This window comes from Clarias gariepinus, chromosome 24 (genome assembly GCF_024256425.1).
Source record: "Clarias gariepinus isolate MV-2021 ecotype Netherlands chromosome 24, CGAR_prim_01v2, whole genome shotgun sequence".
NCBI classification, from domain to species: Eukaryota; Metazoa; Chordata; class Actinopteri; order Siluriformes; family Clariidae; genus Clarias; species Clarias gariepinus.
Window position 1 is genome coordinate 3,817,984 of NC_071123.1, and position 23,023 is coordinate 3,841,006.

Genomic DNA, 23,023 nt, shown 5'->3' on the forward strand with positions numbered 1-23,023 from the left:
TATTGTGTATATATGTGTGTGGCACCCTGTCCTGGGATAGGCTCTCGGCTCCCCACGACCCTGTATACGGGAATAAGTGCTGTAGACGAGTGAGACAACTTTCTAATCATCAAATCGTCTGACCATTTATTAAACCTTCCATCTATCCATTAATTTGTCCATGTAGTCATCCATTTATCCATTCATCCATGAGCCTCAACCACCATCCATCCATCCATCCATCCATTCATCTATCTAGCCAGTGCAATCTCTTCATCATCCATTTGTCTATACAACTGTCAATTCATCCAACATTGTCCCTGTGTTCATCAATGAATCTATTTAATCATCGGTGTCCACACCACATTCATTCAGCTTACCATACATCTGTCCACATACAGTATATGATCATCCATTCATCAACTATCCATCAATCAATCTAGTAATCCATCCATCCCTCCAGCAATACCATCCATCCATCCAAATCAGTGTAGATTCATCCATTCATCTGCCATTATATCCATTGTTCTACCCATCCAAGTTAATTAAGCTGTCTGTCCTATTGTTCATCTGTCCAAATCCCCATCAATCCATCTGTTCACCCTGGCTTGATATCTGCTCCACAACGCAACCACAAAACCTTCCACAGGCCCCAGGACATCACAGCTGACCAGAGCATTAAAAATGCATTTGCTGAGGAAACCTCAGGATCGATTTGTAAAACACTTTATCTGCTAATCAGAAAAAAACAGCCTACAAGAGCTGCAGTGTAGTTTAACATTCATTAAAAAAGGAGTTGTCTGCCTTATACTGTAAATCTCCACAAATAGAACAGCTCGAACAGCTCAGGCTCATCGGATCATTCTGACTCTAATACAGTGATTCAGCTCTGCTAACAAACAAAGAACTCAAATGCACAATGTTAATCATTTTAATATTAATAACAACATGTGAGAGAGATTTTTACAGGTTATCGTGCATTCCATCTGAAAGCACCAAGTCAACATTTTGTAAAACACTTAGGTTTAGAAAAATCTCTCACATGTGATGTGCATCTTGAGAGTTTGGGACATACCTGACATGGACCTGGTAACAGCACTCTCGTACAGTGGCACGCCTTCCCCTGCATTATTAAAGGCCTTTAGTGAGATCACATAATGAGAGCTGGGTTCTAAAATCAGAGGAAAAGAGAAAGAACAAGAGAAAGAGAGAGAGAGAGAGAGAGAGAGAGAGAGGCATTGGTTAGTTTAATCACTGAGGCAGCACACAATGGCGCTGAAAAGCCCCCACGTCAACAGTCTTTTGTTCGTGAGGAGAATTTTTCTGGTGGGCTAAAAACCATCAAGCCAAAATTAATCATCTGGGGAAGAAAGGGTCGTGACCTGGAGGAGGAGAGAAAGAGATTAAACAGAGGGACGTTTAGTAGGATGAGGCTGAGAGTTGTCGGTTACGTTTGGCAGTTAGGATGATTTTCAGCCCCAGTGTGTTGATCAGGGGAAACCTTGAATCCTGAGATCAGCAGGGTATAACTGTGTGTGTGTGTGTGTGTGTGTGTGTCTGTGTGTGTACTGTAACTGTTTCTGTTTTCAGCACTATTTCTCTTTTCATAGATTCGTTTTATACCGTGTTTAGCCAATTGCGTTAGTATCCTAGTTCCTAGACAATGTTTGTTGGACTTACGAACAAATTGGACTTACAAACGAGCTCTCAGAACAGAATTTATTTGTATGTTGGGGATTTACTGCATCATGGAACTTTATGGTGTATAGATGTATCCTGATTTTTAATATTGGCACAAAACAGAGGATATGTTTAAAAAGATTTTAGATATTTTACATTAAACACTTACTAAAAATGAGAAACAAGCGAAATCAAATGTTACATGTTACAGTGAGAAGCTATAAAAGTACTGCTAATTGGCACTAACCTACAGTACACATAAACAAAAATGCCACAACCCCTCCCCCCCCCATAAAAAATAATAAATTGTTAAAACTGTTAAATACAGTTTAGGGATATGAATGGAAAAAAACAGGCAAACTAAATAAAGCTAACCAATTTTAGAACAATAATAATAATAATAATAATAATAATAATAATAATAATAACACAACTTTTAGTTTAAAAAACATAACTTCAATTTTTCTTTGACAAACACAAAAACAATTGTAAGCTATATTATCATACCTATTACCATCTCATTAGGAGTTTAAAGATATTAAACGGATAGTAAATCAAGACAAAAAAACTATATATCAAATATTATAATCATAAAACATCTAGTAATTTTTACTGAACTGTAAATTTACAAATACACAAAAATGCAGGCTCAAAAGATAAAAAATTTATCAATTAAGCTTAAGCTTACCTTTACTTAATCTCATTTTGCTAAATCTCCTCCTGCCCTTTGCTCTGTTTTTATTTTCTTTAAAAAATGCGTTACCTCTTGGATAGATTCAGCTCAATATGGCTGCCATGACAACCTGAGGATTGTGTGTAAAATATTGATAAGGACATGGCCTTATTGGTTTTTGCTTCTACACTAATGGTATAGCAGGATGGGGTCAAATCACCCTGGGTCAAGAGCTATAAAGTGAAGAGAGAGAGAGAGAGAGAGAGAGAGAGTTTTGGTTTTTTGACACAGAAAACCTATAAAATTACTATAAATCTGCCTCAATAACTTTTCTACTAAAGATCGTACAGTTAAAATTTTTTACATTATTAAAGTACCATTTACAACACCTTTTCTGTTTTTCCTTCCTCCCGATGTTAGTATATTGTGTTCACTTAAATAAACAAGCACATGGCCAGGGGCACTTTTTAAATTATAATCCCTGTGTCAAGCAAATTAGTCTAGTCTAATACTGCCCTCAAGTCTAAACCACCCTCAAGTCTAATCTAATACTGCCCTCAAGTCTAATACTGTCTTCTAGTCTAAAACACCCTGTAGTCCAGTCTAATACTGTCCTCTATTCTAAAACACCCTGTAGTCCAGTCTAATACTGTCCTCTAGTCTAAAACACCCTGTAGTCCAGTCTAATACTGTCATCTAGTCTAAAACACCCTGTAGTCCAGTCTAATACTGTCCTCTAGTCTAAAACACCCTGTAGTCCAGTCTAATACTGTCATCTAGTCTAAAACACCCTGTAGTCCAGTCTAATACTGTCCTCTAGTCTAAAACACCCTGTAGTCCAGTCTAATACTGTCATCTAGTCTAAAACACCCTGTAGTCCAGTCTAATACTGTCCTCTAGTCTAAAACACCCTGTAGTCCAGTCTAATACTGTCATCTAGTCTAAAACACCCTGTAGTCCAGTCTAATACTGTCATCTAGTCTAAAACACCCTGTAGTCCAGTCTAATACTCCAATTAAGTCTAAAACACTCTGTAGTCCCGTCTAATACTCTTCTCAAGTCTAAAACACCCTGTAGTCTCATCCAAACCAGCCAAAATGATACTAGGCAAATGAAGCCCCTGATTAGTCCCAGTCCATTGTAATTGCCCTCAAGTCCAAAACACCCTCTACTCCAGTCTAATACTGTCTTCTAATCTAAAACACCCTGTAGTCCAGTCTAATACTTCAATCAAGTCTACAACACTCTGTAGTCCCGTCTAATACTCTTCTCAAGTCTAAAACACCCTGTAGTCTCATCCAAACCAGCCAAAATGATACTAGGCAAATGAAGCCCCTGATTAGTCCCAGTCCAATGTAATTGCCCTCAAGTCGAAAACACCCTCTACTCCAGTCTAATACTGCCCTTAAGTTCAAAACACCCTCTAGTCCGGTCTAATACTTCCCTCAAGTATAAAACACTTTATTTTCCAGTCCAATACTGCCCTCAAGTCTAAAACAACCTGTAGTCCAGTCAAATACTGCCTTTCCTTCCAAACCATCATCTAGTCTGGTAAAACAGACATCCAGGATTTTAGTCTGGTTTAAAACTGCCTTTTATTCTAAAACACTATTTAGTCCAGTCCAACACTACCATCTAGTCTTAAACATTATCTAGACTTGCCCAATACTATTTCAATTTATCCCTTTATTCTGGTCCAGTGCAATACAGCATAGTACTCCAGTCTAAAATATCTCTCAAGATTAATTAAATACAATCCTACAGTCTCATCCAATGTGCTTTGCAATGTTCTACAGACACCAGCAGTACAATCCAGCAGAACCCAAAGCACCTCCTGGCCCAAACCAAACACATCCCTCCAGAGGTCAGTATAGCTATTCAATCCAGTGTAGGACAGCCTTTTAGTCCAGCACAATCCAATACACCTGTCCAATATAGACCAATACAGCCATTAATTAAATTTATTTTAAAAAAAAGGGTAAAAGACAGAACTCCATCCAACAGACTGAACCTGAATATCACCACGTCATCATCTGCTACCTTTAACTCCACAGTCAGAACACTAGACTATTACACGAGCAGACGCAACTCTTGAAACATTTTCATTCTGAAATGACAAACAAGGTGTCATATAAAAACAGCATAAATAAAACATTAGTAGGTCTTAACACAGAAAGTGTCTCGGTGTAAGCGTGCGCTGGAAAGCTCGGCAAAATTCATTAGCGGTTCATTATCGCTCTGCTGAGTGAGGCTCTGTCTGAATATTAAAAGCTGGCAATTTGTTGTTGTCTCTTTTCAAATGCTAATAGCGGCAGGTTTCGCAAATTGAATTTACACCCCACTTGTTTTGCTGCTACATTTATTCAGATGCTATGTTGTAATGTCAGTCGAGGCAATAAAAATAAAGCATTTTAATGACTGAAAAGTAATCTTAGTAATAATAATAATAATAATAATCATAATAATATGCCGTCCCATAGATATAATAAAAAAATTGTGGCATTAAGTAATTTGTTGATTTTTTTTCTTTAAAAGTTAAACATCAAATTCAATATATTTATCACTAATGACGATTGAAAGGTCAGGGGAAATGCTGTGTACATTAATTAAGATAACCTCCAATAATTTTTCAATTTTATGAATCATTTTATATACAAGTATTGACATGTGCACACACTTACACGCACACTGTAAGATTTCTATAGATTTGTAACAGTTTTGTCACACAACATACAGTACGAAATCGCCTGCAGCCTCTCAGCACTTTAATTATACAAATGATCTCCCATGAGAGTGCAAGCAAAGAGCGTGAAATATTTGAGAAGTAGAATCAGGTCTGCCTTTAAATTCTGCCTTTCTTAGCATGTTCCCGATGGAGACGCAGCTCATTTTAGACAATCACATTCACAATATACGCTGAACATGCCTATTAGTTAGCAGAGACAAACACATTTTCCAATGTCAGCCTGCAATAGTCATCTTACATACACAAACACACATATATACACACTCGCACAAATGCACCCAGTCTGGCATGGAGAGATAAAGACAGCAGGGACGTATCCCATTAACTTCTTGTATGGAGTGTATGGGCTGTGTAAATGAAGCTTGAGCAGTCATTCAATTTCTTTCAGTACAGCCCTCAATACAGACCAGTGCAATTCTCTAGTCTAACATAATTCTCCAGTCCATGTCAGCCATTAAGTCTAATACAGCCTTCGAGTCTAACCACCCACTATTATTCAATACAAGCAACCAGTCCTATCCTGTACAGGCTTGTAGTCAAAAATCCCTCCAATCCAGTCCAATGCAGCCTGCTCGTTCAGTCAAACTGAGTTCAGTCCAGTCCAGTATTGTCATCCAGCCTGTGATAGTCTTCCAGTCTATTTTAACCTTCCAAAGTTCAAAACAGCAACCCAGCTCAAAACTCTTTAATCATCAAGGCCAGTTTATTAACCCCTACCAGTATAATATACCAGTTAAATATGACTGCCCTTCACTTAAATAAATTCATGTTGCAAGTTCAATAAAGGCTACTGTATAAGTCCAGTATAGAACTAGTTTATTTTAGCACTCTCGTCTAATACAGCCCATTAGTCTAATACAACCCATAAGTCAAAGACAGCCATTAAGCCTAATACAGCCCACCTGCCTAATACAGCCCATCAGTCTAATAAAGCCCACCAGTCTAATACAGACAATAGGTCTAATACAACCCACCAGTCTAACACGGTCCACCAATCTAATACCGCCCACCAGTCTAATACTGTACCACAATTAAATCTAATACAGCCCACCAGTCTAATACAGCCAATAAGTCTAATACAGCCCATCAGTCTAATACAGCCCACCAGTCTAATACCGCCATTAAATCTAATACAGCCCACCAGTCTAACACGGTCGACCAATCTAATACGGCCCACTAGTCTAATACTGTACCACAATTAAATCTAATACAGCCCACCAGTCTAATACAGTCCACCAGTCTAATACAGCCCACCAGTCTAATACCGCCATTAAATCTAATACAGCCCACCAGTCTAATACAGCCAATAAGTCTAATACAGCCCACCAGTCTAATACCGCCATTAAATCTAATACAGCCCACCAGTCTAATACAGCCAATAAGTCTAATACAGCCCACCAGTCTAACACGGTCCACCAATCTAATACAGCCCACCAGTCTAATACCACCATTAAATCTAATACAGCCCACCAGTCTAACACGGTCCACCAATCTAATACAGCCCACCAGTCTAATACAGCCCACCAGTCTAATACCGCCATTAAATCTAATACAGCCCACCAGTCTAATACAGCCAATAAGTCTAATACAGCCCACCAGTCTAATACTGCCATTAAATCTAATACAGCCCACCAGTCTAATACGGTCCACCAATCTAATACAGCTCATCAGTCGAGTACCTTCAATAAGTCTAATACAGCCCATCTTTCTAATACAGTTCATCAGTCAAAAACAGCCATCAAGCCGAATTCAGGCCACCTTTCTGATACAGCCCATCAGTCTAATACAGCCCACCAGTCTAATACAGCCCACCAGTCTAACATTTAATTGAATTGACTTTTATTTGTATAGCGCTTTTAACAATTGACATTGATGCAAAGCAGCATCATAATACATAATACACTCCACCAGTCTAATACAGCCCACCAGTTAAATACAGCCAATACAGTTAGTCCATTACAGGCCACCAGCAAAGTCCAACACAGCCTTAAAATCTAATGTGTAGAGCAACCGTTTAACATTTACATTATGACATTTGGGAGAGCGACTTACTTTTTTATATCAGTTGAAGGTTAAGGGCCTTGCTTTATTTACTACTATTTTATAGAAGTCTTACCTAAGTTTTCAATTGAGTAGTAGCGCTGCTTGCTGTCCACTCGTACTGTGTCAGCATAAGGACTCCCCACGCCATAGCCAATGATGTAACCCCTCACCAAAATATTGGGATTCAGTGGTGGCGTCCAGCTCATGATGATGCTGTTGGGAAGCGGACGGACATGAAGAGAGCTTGGCTGGTTCGGAACCTGGGTCTCTGAAACACAAAGGAAAAAAATATAATACAGTTCCGTTGAAAAAATGTAGGAGCTTTTCAGCAAACCTTTATTAAAAGCTACTACTAAATATATAATGGAGTATAAAATATATATTATTCACTGTTTACAGGTATTAAAAATCAATCAGCCATCAGCCAAGCTGCCTGCCAAAAGACTTGCTAGCTATTTAGACCCTGTTACTCATGGACCCATCAGACACAATCGCTCCTGAGTGGCCCCGGGAACAACTCTGGCATCAGACGCTCCTCCTAACACTCTGGTTATGAGAACAGATTGGCAGCGAAGGCGTCCAAAAGAGCCATGAAAGATGAAGCAGATTTGGAGGCAGCCCAAAACAGCTGCTGTGTGATCAGTAAGAAAGCTCGTCTCACGCTGAGACGGACTGACGAGGGGTGGGGGCAGGAGGAGGAGGAGGAGGAGGAGGAGGATAGCCTGATAGCTTTACCGCTGCAGGGTAGTTCATTTATTAGCCAAAATGTGCACTTTGCCAAATGTAATGAGCAAAGTAAACACAATAAAGTGATCAAGGTGGTATAAATATTTAACTGTCTTACACATGCAGAAGGAAAGCAGTGGGGGGCAAATTAGAGGTTATAATTGTGTCTCTGCTCAGCCTCAGCCAAGACAAGACACTGGTATGTCATGTGAACGTGGGTGTCAGGAATGTTTTATCTTGCGCACCATCAAGGTCGTTTTCTGGCGTTTCAGCGGTGTACCATTCGCTGTTCGGGCCTGTGCCATTGACCGTCATGGCCGCCACTTGAAAGCTGTACTGACTGCCTTTTTCCAGACCTGTGAAAGAAAAGTGAGACGAAGAAAAGAGAAAGAAAGAGAGTAAAAATGCACGAGTGAGATAAAGAATCAGGAGATTAGCATGCAGGATTGTAATTAGTAAACACCATCATAGGTAAACAAGGTCTCGCAGTCTCATCTAGACGGATCACCGTGCATTTCCATCATCGACTGAGATATAAAACAGCAATTATTCCAGCGGGGCGTAGTTGTGTCTGAATGCCCCAGAGTGTCAGGAATTAGCATAGCATGCACGAGCGCCAGCGTGAAATGAATCCCTTAGGAAATGGAAACGTGGCAAGATATCATCACGGGAATAATGGTTATGAATATTATATTCATTCCAAATTCGGAAACTCTATTCAAATAAACACTGTCACATCAGAACGAGCTTGTGTGCGTCGGCGATCGCTGGTCTTTCTCAGAGCCCTGGAGGCCGCGGATAAGACAACACTTCCTGCTTGTGTCTGTATGTTTCATGCTGACCTCTGTAACATGCGTTTAGAAAAATAAACAAAATAGATGAAACGATATAAATGAAAAATAAACAAAATAAATGATAATCTTCCACTGTAAGAGTCATATAAACAGCACAAAATCTGTGTTCTGGTTAGGTAAAGTTTTTTATACTTGATTTTTTTTTGTCCTGTACTTATAAGACATTTCCAATGTGTTGTATTACATCCATAAAACCTTACAAATAATAAAATACTAACACTAAACGTAATTATTCTGTCGCCAAGAAATGATTGCATTATTTTAAGAACATGCTGCAGGTTATACAGTATATTTATACAGTATATCTTACACTATTTAATTAAATAAATAAAAACATGGTTGTTATTAGACCAACTGTTTTGCTGTATTATAAGGAAAATCCAGATTCATATGGAATCGCAGTCATTTCCTCTTCCATAATATTTCAGTATAGTTTCAACTTTTAAACTGTTATTTAAAAAAAAAATGTAGAAGAAAAGATGTGTGGACAATGTAATAATCAAACGATACAAAGGGTTCAATGTCACCCTTTATTGCTTTGTCAAACACAAAAATACAGTACATTTATATAAAACCTCTTGGATGAAACCTGCATTATGTCTCAATATGTGTGTTTGTGTTTGGGAAGCTTTAAAACCTTTCCATTCAGTACAGAAAACTATCAGGCCTTGGGGCTTTATTGCCCTTCACTGACATAAGAACTCACATTTTTTATTTTAAGGCATCAGCTGCTTCTAAAATATACATTGGAAAGTAGATTTACAAAAGAATAAAAAAAAAAAAAGAAAAGAAAAATTGGGGCAATTCCATGCAAAGGTCAGCCTTACTACAGTATACCATGGGAAAATGAGTCTTCCGAGGGAGACCCGTGTCGCCTACCCACTAAATGTACTACTTCTAAAAATGAAATAGGAAGTGTACATCTATACTTTTTAATAAACATTCTTTCAAAGTTTGGTCAAATTCTCATGAATGGTTCAGAAGGTGTTTTCCGATAGAGGAAATGTGAGACGTGACGGGTGACGATGACACGAGACGATGGATTGCGAACGCTATGTGTTGACACAATGAACCACCTTTACAGTACTAAGCATTAAATGACTGTACAGTACAAGCCAGTTCTTTACGATACCATATTTATTAGCTATAAATGAAATCAATACTGAGAAGAATAAGTTCAGCGAGGAAGTTAATCAGAGCGGAATCTCCTAAACACACATTCATCGTAGTCTACCACAACAAAAACGAAGTGCCTTCACCTTGTGGTTTAATTTGGTATTACATCAATAAACCTCTAACTGTTACAATTACTGTTACTGTTAAAATGATTACATTTTACTAGTGCACATCTACGCTATCTGAAAAAAATACCTTGCAATCTTGGAATAAATTCCTATAAATGGTTTAGGAGGTGTTGCAGATGGAAGGAAAGTGTGACGACTCTGAGAACGCGAGGCGATAGTTTTAACGATAGGCGTAGTTTTAACTTTAGGCAGACGACGCAATAAGTAGGGTTCTTACCAGACCATGCTGGTACACTAATTACTAGTACTACAGTACATACTCTATCTGATTATATAAACTTTTATGACTATATAACTTTTGTGAAAAAAAAAGTTTGTGAAAAATTTGTACTCTCTTATAAAAACTTGACTCATAAAAACTTGACTATTAAATTTCAAATTTATAACAATGATAAAATTAGGTATATACGTCGCCTGGTCAAAAAAATAAATAAAAATGCACGTACTAATATTTAGTTTGACTGGCTTTAGTTTTGATTAAGGCGCCCAATGTGGTGGCCAGTTGATGTATGAAAACGCTTCTTCATGCTTCCAGAAGCACTCTTTCACAATCCCGACTGAGTGGCAGTAGTAGCCTTAATGTGGGAGCCCCCTAGTGACGGGGAGGAATTGGAAAACTAATAAATTAGGGAGAAAAATCGAAGAATAAAAAAGTAAAAAACATAGCTCCGGTTTCTACAGCCAGTTTGTCACAAGGCAACTTCCTCAAGTGTTTAAGTGATCTCTGACCCATTTTTCTTGTTCTTGTAAATCTCCCCTTTGAAGTTTACAGTCCTATCTTTCCAGGTGTTAATAACATGTCAGAAACTTGTTAACCCAAATCTAGTTGTATTGCTTTCTTTGCTTGATGTAAGCCAAATGTATTCACCAATACTAAGCTTGACCAGTGCTCACCTGTGAAGAGATACCACAGGTTGTTGGGTTCGATGGCCTCCTGCTCCCCTCGCCGACCCGTTTTACGATAGCGGATCTTGTAGCCGGTGACGAAGCCGTTCTGCGAGTTGGCCGGAGGAGGCTGCCAGCTTACTTTAATACTCTGAAGGGAAAGAGAATGAGAATAAATCACATGCAACAGCAGCAGCAGCACAGCGCTTTACATCCCTGTCCCTGGGTGGCTTGGAACTTAGCTTTGAAACATGAAGCTTTTAATATGATAACGATACAATTGCATACCTCACACATTAGTACCTATTAATTGGCTCCACGGTAACTTATACACCTAGGCACAGTAGAAGCCACTTACACCACTTTAGTGCCAGTATTTAACACACAAACATGCAATGTCCTGAATATACCCAGTGTATATGGAGGAATAAAGCAAACCTCGAGATAAAACTCCGAACAATGGCGGGAGCATCTCACTGAAGTTTTCCTCTGCTGGAGTTACTAGGCTTGTTTAGTGGCGAGTGATCTCGGCGTACAGATTTAAAGTTGGCCCATGCATTTCGCATTCTGTATGTGTGTGTTCGTGTGTACGCATGTTGGAGTGTGTGTGTGTGCTGTAATTACACAGCGAAGAGCGTCTAATTGCTCAGTAAAGCGGAGTGGGAAATTAATTGCTTTGACAGGGTCTTTAGCATGGGCACAACAACAGCAGCCATGCAGAACTAGCACTTCATTTATGGAAAAGATCACCATGTAAACACAGCTCGTACCCTCCTGCTCTCTCTCCCTCTCTCCCTCTTTGCATTTCTTTGCAGTCTTCCCCGAAACCTTACTAAGCAGGCTTGTGTGTGTTAAGATAACTCGTATTGACCTCTGTGATGTGATTAAGTGTCCTTAAGGACGCAACCTGTAAGTCATCTAAAAGTCCTTTTCTTCACTGAGGGACACACAGAGTGCACCTGAAAACAACAAGGATAGAGGACACGCCTCCTTTATAGTGATTGACAAACAGAAGTTACAACTTCTTTACTAGAAATGACAAACAATGCCACCCTTACTTTACCTCGGAGGCCACACCTTCTTTAGTGAAACTGACTGAGGTCACACCTACTTTACCAGAACTGACAGATAGAAACCACACCTACTTTACTGTGGCTAACAGGGGCCACGCCTTCTTTAGTGAAACTGACTGAGGCCACACCCACTTCACTGGAGCTTACAGGGGCCACGCCTTCTTTAGTGAAACTGACTAAGGCCACACCCAACTCACTGGAGCTTACAGGGACCACGCCTTCTTTAGTGAAACTGACTAAGGCCACACCCAACTCACTGGAGCTTACAGGGGCCACGCCTTCTTTAGTGAAACTGACTGAGGCCACACCCACTTCACTGGAGCTTACAGGGGCCACGCCTTCTTTAGTGAAACTGACAGAGGCCACACCCACTTTACTGGGGCTAACATGGACCACGCCTTCTTTAGTGAAACTGACTGTGGCCACACCCAACTCACTGGAGCTTACAGGGGCCACGCCTTCTTTAGTGAAACTGACTAAGGCCACACCCACTTTACTGGGGCTAACATGGACCACGCCTTCTTTAGTGAAACTGACTGAGACCACACCCACTTCACTGAAGCTTACAGGGGCCACGCCTTTTTTAGTGAAACTGACTGAGGCCACACCCACTTCACTGGAGCTTACAGGGGCCACGCCTTCTTTAGTGAAACTGACTGTGGCCACACCCAACTCACTGGAGCTTACAGGGGCCACGCCTTCTTTAGTGAAACTGACTGTGGCCACACCCAACTCACTGGAGCTTACAGGGGCCACGCCTTCTTTAGTGAAACTGACTGAGGCCACACCCACTTCACTGGAGCTTACAGGGGCCACGCCTTCTTTAGTGAAACTGACAGAGGCCACACCCACTTTACTGGGGCTAACATGGACCACGCCTTCTTTAGTGAAACTGACTGTGGCCACACCCAACTCACTGGAGCTTACAGGGGCCACGCCTTCTTTAGTGAAACTGACTAAGGCCACACCCACTTTACTGGGGCTAACATGGACCACGCCTTCTTTAGTGAAACTGACTGAGGCCACACCCACTTCACTGAAGCTTACAGGGGCCACGCCTTCTTTAGTGAAACTGACTGAGGCCACACCCACTTCACTGGAGCTTACAGGGGCCACGCCTTCTTTAGTGAAACTGACTAAGGCCACACCCACTTTACTGGGGCTAACATGGGCCACGCCTTTTTTAGTGAAACTGACTAGGGCCACACCCACTTTACTGGGGCTAACATGGACCACGCCTTCTTTAGTGAAACTGACTGAGGCTACACCTACTTTACTGGAATTGACAGATAGAGACTACACCTACTTTACTGGAATTGACAGATAGAGACTACACCTACTTTACTGTGGATAACAAAGACCACGCCTTCTTTAGTAAAACAGACAGGGGCCACACCTACTTTAATGGGGCAAACAGGGGCTACACCCACTTTACTGGGGCAAACAGGGGCCACACCTTCTTTATTGAAACTGAGAAAGGCCACACCTACTTTACTGGGGCTAACAGAGGCCACACCTACATCACTGGGGATAACGGAGGCCACGCCTTCTTTAGTGAAACTGACAGAGGCCACACCTACATTACTAGGGCTAACGGAGGCCACGCCTTCTTTAGTGGACCTGACAAAGGGCACACCTACTTTAATAGAACTGACATATGGAGATTACACCTACTTTACTGGGGCTAACAGAAGGCGAGCTTCTTTAAAGAAAGTGACAAAGGTCACACCCACTTTACTGGGACCATCAGATAAAGGCCACACCTATTTTACAGGGATGGTCAGGTGAAGACCAAACCGACTTTGCTGGGGCTAACAGAGGCCACACTTACAGTACTTTACTGGGACTGACTGGGACTGGGGTCACACCTACCCAAGTAAACCTGACAAAACAAAGGGGTCACAACCACTTTACTGGAACTGACAGACAGAGACTGGACCCTCTTTCCTGGGACTGACCAGACATCCTAACTTGAATATGTCAGGTACAGAGGCCTGCCTCCTTCACTGGAACTGACAGCACAGAAGCCACACCTCCTTTACCTGGAATGTTGGACGCAGAGTCTGACACAGTAAGACTGATTGTCAATGAGGACACGCCTACTTCCGTGGTCCTGTCAGGAACAGACTACTATACCGAGACAGACTCGAACCTTCAGGACATGCTTTGGTCTGTAGGATTAACAGGCATTTAGGACACTCTCCCTTGTGTGGGAGTGACAGGAACAGGAACCACACCTCCTTTTCTATAAATGACATGACGAAAAACCACACCTCCTTTCCTAACAGGGACAAAAGCCACATCTCCTTTACTAGGAACAACATACTTGGGAGCCAAACCTCAGTATGGACCACACCCGCTTTACAAAAACTTCAAGAAACATTGGCCACACCTTTTTTTTTTAATTGACACATGGGGAAAAACAATAGTAAAATATTAATAATAAGAGCTGAGCGTATGGTGAATTTAAAATCTAAAGTAATATAAATGATTGGTTGGATCATGACCCGGGGACGACCTGCTCCTGGGAACGGACTATGTTGATAATTTGACCTTTGAAAGCACCCTAAAGCTTGGTACGAGCTCGCTTGCACAGGAATGCCATCGTATGTTCGGCAAATGTCACACACTGGCTCAGTGGCGGTTGCTGTTAATGCCAGCTGCCTGGTGTGTGTATGAGTGCGTGTGTGGGGGGTGGATACTGAAGGGGGGGTGGGTGTCTATGGTGGTCATGGCAGTGGTGTCCTTGCCATCTGCAGAGGAGGGGGAACCGCCCCGTGAGCAAGCCTGTTAACATGCAAATAAAGCAATTAAAATTCCTGCCGCGCTGCTCTCCGACACGTAAACCCTAACACCCAGGTTAAGCTGCACCTTCTCGACATTTCATTTTTTGTGTTTATTATTTGATTCAATCCTATCCTGCTGGAAAGAGAAAAAAAAAAAGTCTGGATCGGATGCAGTTGTGCTGCAGAAAGACACTTCACCGGCCCACAATATGTTTCTCGATAAGCTGTCACCTGCAGCGGCTAGCTCATTCATTAGCTAAAGGAGGTGTATTCGGTTAGCATGGCGCGCGAGGCCTGTTGATGAGGATGAATTCATTAACATTTGCTGGCACCTGTTCTCCGGGTTTGGGATGGTTTTCTTAATTGATTACAGCAGGTCACACAGACGTGTGTGCGTGCGCGCGTGTACGTGAACGCCAGTGCTGCTGGGAGCCATTAAAGTAGAAACTGTGAGTGTCATTTTGGCTTGGTCTGGCTAATTATCCCGTGTTGAACAGAGCAAATCAGCTTGGAACGGCATGAACCCCATTTTTCCGTTGGCATGTGAATTCAGTGAGAGAGAGAGCGAGAGAGTGAGAGAGAGGGGGGGGGAGAATTACTTTTGGAATTTGGACGTAGCTTTAACAAGTTCTTTCCGGCTCAACATCCATAGCACTTCGCTTCTTCTTCTTCTTTTTTTTTTTAAAAACAGTTTACTGTTCAATTCCATTGCCAGCTCTGTTTAGTCCGCCTGTGATGGTGTCGGTGCGAGCTAACCAGTGATGACTGCTGTCAAAACTCTCTTCGGGTTCATTCATCATCTGGCAATGCAAAAAAAAAAATGGAAAAAAGAACGAAAAGAAAGAAAGAAAGAAAAAAAACCTTGGCGTACATCTCATTCTCATTCGTACTTCGCCACGACGGAGATGTAATGCATAAAATCTGGCTTTACAGTGCGATATGAAACGTCTACGGCTTAATTCAACAGATGAAAGAATCTAAGACCTGTTACGGTCGAGCAAAAGACTCACACGCTTCTGTCTGTTACCCGAGGCGCGCTTTTGAAGGTCCGTGTCCGGCACCACATCCGCCGCAGAAAGATTATACTTAACTTTTTTTTCTTTGCATGTGTGTGTTGTAAATGACACGCCTTGGAATCTGAGGAGTGAGGAATAAAATACAAAGGCACATGGCTTCTCTGAACTGGTAAACACTTTCCGAAAGTGTTTTATTCCACTTCTTGTACATCTAACAAAGATTACGCCGCTACACCGCTCACCCTATGTTGGGTCTCCGGGAAACCGGGAGCCTGGAGTTCCCAGGAAACTTAGGCAACGAGGTGGGGCACACCCTGGCTCGAGTGCCAACCCATTCCAGGGCACAAGTACACACACACTCTTACACACAATACACTATTTGCAATTTGCAAACAGCAATCAAACTACACATTGTGTCTTTGAACAGTAAGAGAAAACCAGATTACCCAGAGGAAACTCAGAGAACATGTAAACACACTAAGCAGAGATGAGATTTGAACCCCTGACCCTGGAAATGTGAGACGTCAGTGCTGAGCCGCTCAGCCACTAAAGATTATGATATTTCTTAATTAATAAAACACGTTGTACTTTTCCGTTAATCTACGAAAACAAAAAAACTTGCTTATGCTGCAGCAGCTACTGTATAAGCAGCAAAAAAAGTCTTTGTCCTCAATCAGTAAGTCTTTTCATCATCTTTCTGTTTCTTTAAATTTTTGACATCTTAAAGTCTTTACAGACCAGTGGCAGAATTAGTATTGAGACCAATAAACTCCTCCAAAAAACATTTTACATCAATAATTGAAAAAAAAAATCAACCTTTTTTTAAGTGTTATTATTTTTTTTTATTAAATCAACTTTAAGTAACTCAGAAACATTCAACGTTGTGGACTGTGGACTGTTAGCTTGTTTTTCGCTAATGTGGTGATTTTTTTACGATAGAAAGGACGAAAAATAACACAAACACATCAGTTACAAGAATAATGTGAAGCGAAGGAGCTTCATTATGACGATGGTGTTTATAAATTACTCAGCAGTTTTATCATCTTTCATTTCATTACATTTCACTACTTAGGAAGACTGTGTGATTGAAGCCGAAGACTCAGAAACCTCGGATTGTGAGTAACACGGTTTGCGAGTGTTCCACAAGATGAGCAAAAATTTTGAATACATTTTGACTTGGAAAACGAACAAGTCTTGGTATAGGAGGTCCGAGTGTTGTGTACAGCGCATGCGCTTCTTGTTTTAAGCGCATGCGTGAGGCAATGTTTTTCTCTCTCTTGCGCTGTGGAATTGTGGGTATTCATCTCCCCTGCCTGGTCTTAGTGCGCGTCTCTTACTGGTATAATCAACATTCGTGCACGTGTGTACTGTTTACTATAACACTGTGACCACGTGTGTGCGCGTGAAAAATATTTTATTTTGTGTCTGTACAGTGCGCGTGTAAAGCAAAAGTCTATTTTCTCTCTCAGCCTGCTCTTTGTGTCTGTGTGCCTGCGTGCCATTGGACACCGTGCCCCACACACACACACACACACACACACACACATACACATACACACACACACAGACCCCTCCTACTTTCGCCTTCACAGACACAGAGACATACACACACTCTTTCTCTCTGCTCTACACAGAAACACTGCTCTGTTGCGAATCTTTTCAAAGGTGAGGTGCAGGTTAATTTGTTTTATTTTTACTTTACAGCAGTGATTCTGTTAGTGTGTCGCTCAATCGAGTGTCATTAGAGAGATTTCTTGTTTATTTTTCCGATAAAACAGTGTTTCCGTTGTGTGTGCGCATGTGTGTGAAAAGAGTGGAGGATAACTGTGTACCTTTTTTAAAAGTTAAAGTGCAAGTTAATTATTTTTATTTTTACTTTATACAGTATGTTGTGGTAATTATTTTGATGTATTTGTTTTTTTTGGGTTGTGAAACGAATAATTTGAGTTTCCATTACTTCTTATGGGAAAATTATATTTGGTTTACGAGTGTTTTGGAATATAAGCCCGCTTCCGGAATGAATTATGCTCGTAATCAAAGGTTCAACTGTAATTACAAAGATTTGTTGATTGAAGACGAAGACATTCGAAGACTTGTTCATTAATCCGTATATGACTTAAAGATTTCCATCAATTCAACGTAAGTCTTCATAAGTCTTTTTTTTTTACTAAAGAAAATTTCATTACCACCTGACCAACCTGATACAGGTGAGAAATTGAAAGTGACATCATCGTATGATTGAAACTTTAAAATTACAATAAATAAAACATTTAAAATTTAACTTTTAATCCACGCAGACTTTCAGCACTTTTCATCATCATCTACTTGGCAGGAAAAAAAAAACCCCACCTGAGATTTTACGTCCCAGCAATCTCTAACGTCAAACAGAGCTGACACCTCCGCCAACCAAACCTATGTGTATGTGCGGTTTTTATTCCTAAAGGCCCCTGTTTCTTTTTTTTTTTGGCCTTATTTTATATTGGGCAGAAAATTACTTTAGTCTCTCTGGACCTCAACTCTATCAGCGTCCCTGCTTACCGTTAAAGAGAAGGTCTCACTGTGGGCTGAAGTATTTTATTTTTATGCTTGGAATATGAAAGACTGTTTTTCTTTTCCCTGGTTCACATTCTCGAACGATGTCTGTAAAAAAAATAAAAAAGGACCCTCCTGTCCTAGGAGAGCATTTACTTCTTGTCTTGTTTTCGGATTAACAACGAGAGCTCGATGCCGGATTTCAGGAACGTAACACGGAATCCCTACATCACACACTGCGTTTAACTCGATAGTTACCGCTTTCAAGCCGCGATCAATAATGGAATATATGTGAGACAGGGCATGAGGAAGCCTCGTTTGATGAATGTGGAGGGAGGTTGGGGTGGAACGTGAGCTGAATCTTCACATGGTGAGCTGTTTGACCGGCTGATGGGGACATTTTAGGGCACAGTCAGGCTGTGGAACTAGCATAGGAGGCTAAAAACACACAGATTACACGTTTCTATGCATTAAAAAAAGAGGAAAGGAGTTTTAGAGACAAAGTTGGCAGGTGTAGAGAATTTCAGCTACTTATTATTTATGACAAATTTATTCCGTAATCAAACTTTATGAATTAAAGGTCACCTATCAAAAAAATGTATTTATTTTTGCTAATTATTGAATATTCACGAGTCTTTAGTGTATTTGGACACAAGAGCTACAAAAAAAAAAAAAACAATAACATCTTTTTACTTTTCATTTTTAAAAATTAAAGTTTTACATCTGGTATGACATCATACAAGAAACAAAAAAAAAAAAAAAAGGAAAAACTTGTATAGCCCTTACCACCAACATAGAAAACAATTCCAGGGCTACCTCAGTGCTTTGCATGAGTGAGTGTTTTTTTTTTTGTTAAAACTTAAAAAACAAAAAAAATCTGTAGTGTCCGTAACCGTGTCATATTATTCTTGCAATTTCCTAACAATTTTGCATTTTAGAATCATAAACTTTTGTCAGGTTTACATACAGTACAGTATGTCTTCTTATGTAAAATCAAAATTTAAGTTTCATCTGAATAACAATTAGGATAATTAAAAGGTTGTAATAAAAAAAAAAAGTTACAGACACTACATCACAGGGCACAAAATTGTACTTGGGAAATCCAATAAAAAATATAAATGACGAAGATTGGATCGAAGAATTGAATAATGAAAGAAACTTCAATTCTTCTTAATGAAGAAACATAAGGTATTATGAATAACAGTACAGTAGGTGAGACACTTTTTAGCACCGATACCATGTTTTGAACATCAAATCGGAGGAGGATCTCTGTAAATAAAACGTTAATGTCGGATTCCACGTAAGTATGTATGTTTTTCCAGTTAGTCTACACTATATATCTGGCCAAAATCTTATAAAGAAAAAATCTTCTGATATTAATAATCATGTAAATGTTTGTGATTTTCTAACCGCTGGCTCATGTTGATTTATATAATCTGGAATTATAACTGAAACAGCTCTAACTACCCGTGTTAGCTCCTGTCCATGCTGTGGATCGGCTGCTGATTAAGAAAAATGGAGATGGTTAAGAATTAAAGCCGCTATGGGGGGGTATTTCAAATGAGGGTCTATTTTAGCCCGGGTATTAACACACACACACACACACACACACACACACACACACACACACACACACACACACACACACTTTGTGGAGCTCTGAGACCTGTGTTTACTCTGTTAAAGAAATAATACTATACAGGACCTTTAAGTCAGGAATAAATTTAATAAAGAATGATGCATAGCAGGTTAGAATTAAAACAGTGCTGCATAATTAATCGATGATTATTGGAGGATCGGTTAAGTGAAACTGTGCCTGTGGTGTAATTTCTGGTTAATAAAGATGTAAAATTTACAAAAGACTTCAAGCACAGTACGGTAATGAGACTCTTTGAACATTTGACGGTGCAAACATTTTAAAGAAGACCAAAGTACGTCCGTGAAGGACGATCCGGCTGAGCCATCTCGGAGCCCAATGCTGTCGTTCCTGTGAACATTCAGCGATTCTTAAACAATGCCACGGATAAATAAGTCGTCCATCAGCGGAAGAGACGCGTGTCTTTGGGGACACCACTTGCACATTATGGGAACTCATCTGGGAGTTATCGCCACATCCCCCGAACAGTCCTGACCTCGCTACAAGCCGAAGGAGTTCCTGGGAGGCCGGCGTTTCATCCTTAAAGCAGGCAGTCTGATCATGGCTCTGAAAACGTTCTACCCTGATGGTATCCAAGCGCTAGTGAAACGCTGGGATAAGTGTATTAGTGTAGCAGGGGATCATAAAAAGAATTAAAGCGAGTTTTGTGAGTATACTCCCTCTAGGTCTGTTATTCAACGGAATCAAAAGTCCAGCTTTGACTTGAACGGCCCTCGCCTGTTTAAATCTGTTATTCATAATGTAGAAAATAAATCAATAGCCAACCAGGTGCAAGAATTCGCCATCTCACATACGTTAGTGTATTCAGGACAAAAACAAACTACGTACTGAATCTACGAGGTCCAGAAGAACCCCGCGGTCATCACCTCTTCCTGAACCGCACGCTCTGACAGCACTGAAGACGCCATAACTCTGGGCATTCCAGCAAGTCGGACCTCGTTACCTGGAACATTATTTGGGAAATATTTGTCCCACAGTGTGATACAAACTATCAGCACCTGATTTAAAACCCACGCCAGCCACTCTTTAATAAACGGATGGGAGCTCGGGCTGTTATAACTCGTCCGGTGATGACTGGTGAGAGCGTTTTGAGCGATTATGGATAGAGCCATTTGTGTCAGCACAGATGTAGGAGCCTGCTTTGTGCCGCTCTGCCTTGGCTCCCTCGTCACCTCTTTTATAGGAGCAATCCATCTGATTCCATCTATTAACAACCTTTTCCCCTAGGTAGCAAATGATGCACAAGCAGACAGTTTCATTTTCTGGTGAAAAATGAAAATGTTTTCTTTCTTAAACTTGCCCATCCTAAGCATGATGCATGGTCAGGGAAAAAAAAATAATAATAATAACAATAATAAAAAAAATAATAAATGAATTATAAAAATTCTGCCCCTGTGGTTAAGTCACTCGCATATCAATCGTCCTGATGTCTCAGTCTCGACCGGTCAACTCACTGACTTCGCACGGAAAAACCAAACGCAATGCAGTGACCGGGTTCCTGCAATAAGTCAGGTACAGATGTCACTCCGCTTTCAGGCGGCGCCTACGTGGCAGTCGGCCATCGTTACGGCGTGCCGAAAGGGCGGGATTCATTTCTCATGCAAATTCATTCGCAGCACGCCACCGGCAGACAATGGAAGCCCATTTCCTCTCATGAACGCAGCTTTATCAGCCGCCTCAGACTGAGCGCTCTCAATGCCGCCTTTGTGCTCTCCCTCACGCAGAGACGTGCCCAGGGACCCGAGCGCTCCAGAGGGAGGGAGGGATGGAGGGAATGAGGGAGGCAAGGCGCCCAAACATGGCTCTAATCGAAAACCTGCAGCAGTCGGATGAAGGAATTCCAGCACAGCACAGCACTCTGCAACTTGATGGACAGACTCCGCCGTGACAGAGGGACGGAAAAGAAGCAAAGAGCGTCACTGATGCCACCTTTTAAGTATTGCTGTGGGGGGGTATACTTTTATATTCAAATGTAGTCGACACGTTTATGTCCATATTTTTTCGTTTTTCTTCTTTAGTCAATGCAAAGAGAATTAATTTTGTGCTTAACCATACATTTACCATTTTTCTGAATAAAAAGGTCTTCTTGGAAAATTTTTATGAACTAAAAAATAAATGAAAGCCAGTGAATGAAAGTTGCAGGCACTTACTGTACACACGGCACCATGGACCAAAGCATCTATAAAACATAGAGGAGTCCTGCAGTATCACAGCTACACATCAGGGGAACACTTCTGAAGTCTTGTACTGTATATACATTTAACCGAGTGATGTATCGGTATAACAATTTATGTAAGCCCAAAAACTATAAACCTATTAAAAAATAAAGACCTATAACTTTTCACTATATCTGGTGTTTTTTTATGTTTTTTATTTTTTTTACCAGTTGTAGATGGAAAAACTACAAGTCCTTCAACTGCCTTCGAATGCAACATTACAGGAATCAACGTCTCTCTTATCCATGCCAATGTTAGCAGGAACGTCCACGGCTGGAGATTAACAACAATGTTGACTCCTCATGTCAAATAATCTCATAACATGACAACACCGGCCTCTTATAATTCCTGTAATCCTGATAATCCTGGATCAAAATGAAGGGCAATTTAAGAGCATTAACAACACGAGACACTGTACAGCCTGATTATATCAGACTTATGATAAATATTCTTGGATTACAGGTAATAGACACACAAACACACACACCCTCATCAACTTTCCTTTAGATTTTTAGACACATTCTTCTAAGCTCTTTCTAGTCAGTCGAACAATAAAACTTCTCTCATTTTCTCTCAGGTGAAGAGTTCAAGAATTTCGATGTTTAAAAGCTCTTTTTGGAGTCGCTCAAAACAACAAACATGTAATCCGGTCTAATCCAGACCAGGCCTACACAAACTGCTGTGCTTTTATTGCTTAAACAAGATGTGTTTTCTTTTGCACGCTCGCGGTTCTCTTTAATGTTAGGAACCACCTCTGATCTCGGCAGAACCGTCGTAAAACTCCCGCGTGTAGATCAAAAGGGAGCCGGGATGCTCGGCAGCTTTATTGCTGCTAACCGCTAACGCGGTCGCG

At 40.7% G+C, this 23,023-nt stretch overlaps 1 protein-coding gene across 2 annotated transcripts in view; it reads right to left on the minus strand.

Moving 5' to 3' along the window:
* dcc (DCC netrin 1 receptor) overlaps positions 1–23,023 on the minus strand; it is a 258,324-nt gene that overhangs the window by 47,505 nt on the left and 187,796 nt on the right. For both annotated transcript variants that reach the window (XM_053484759.1, XM_053484758.1), the window contains exons 13-16: positions 10,900–11,041; positions 8,093–8,203; positions 7,195–7,389; positions 1,055–1,150 (exon numbers count right to left, since the gene is read on the minus strand). In XM_053484759.1, the coding sequence (XP_053340734.1) occupies positions 1,055–1,150; positions 7,195–7,389; positions 8,093–8,203; positions 10,900–11,041 (544 nt within the window). The remainder of the gene's footprint in view (positions 1–1,054; positions 1,151–7,194; positions 7,390–8,092; positions 8,204–10,899; positions 11,042–23,023) is intronic.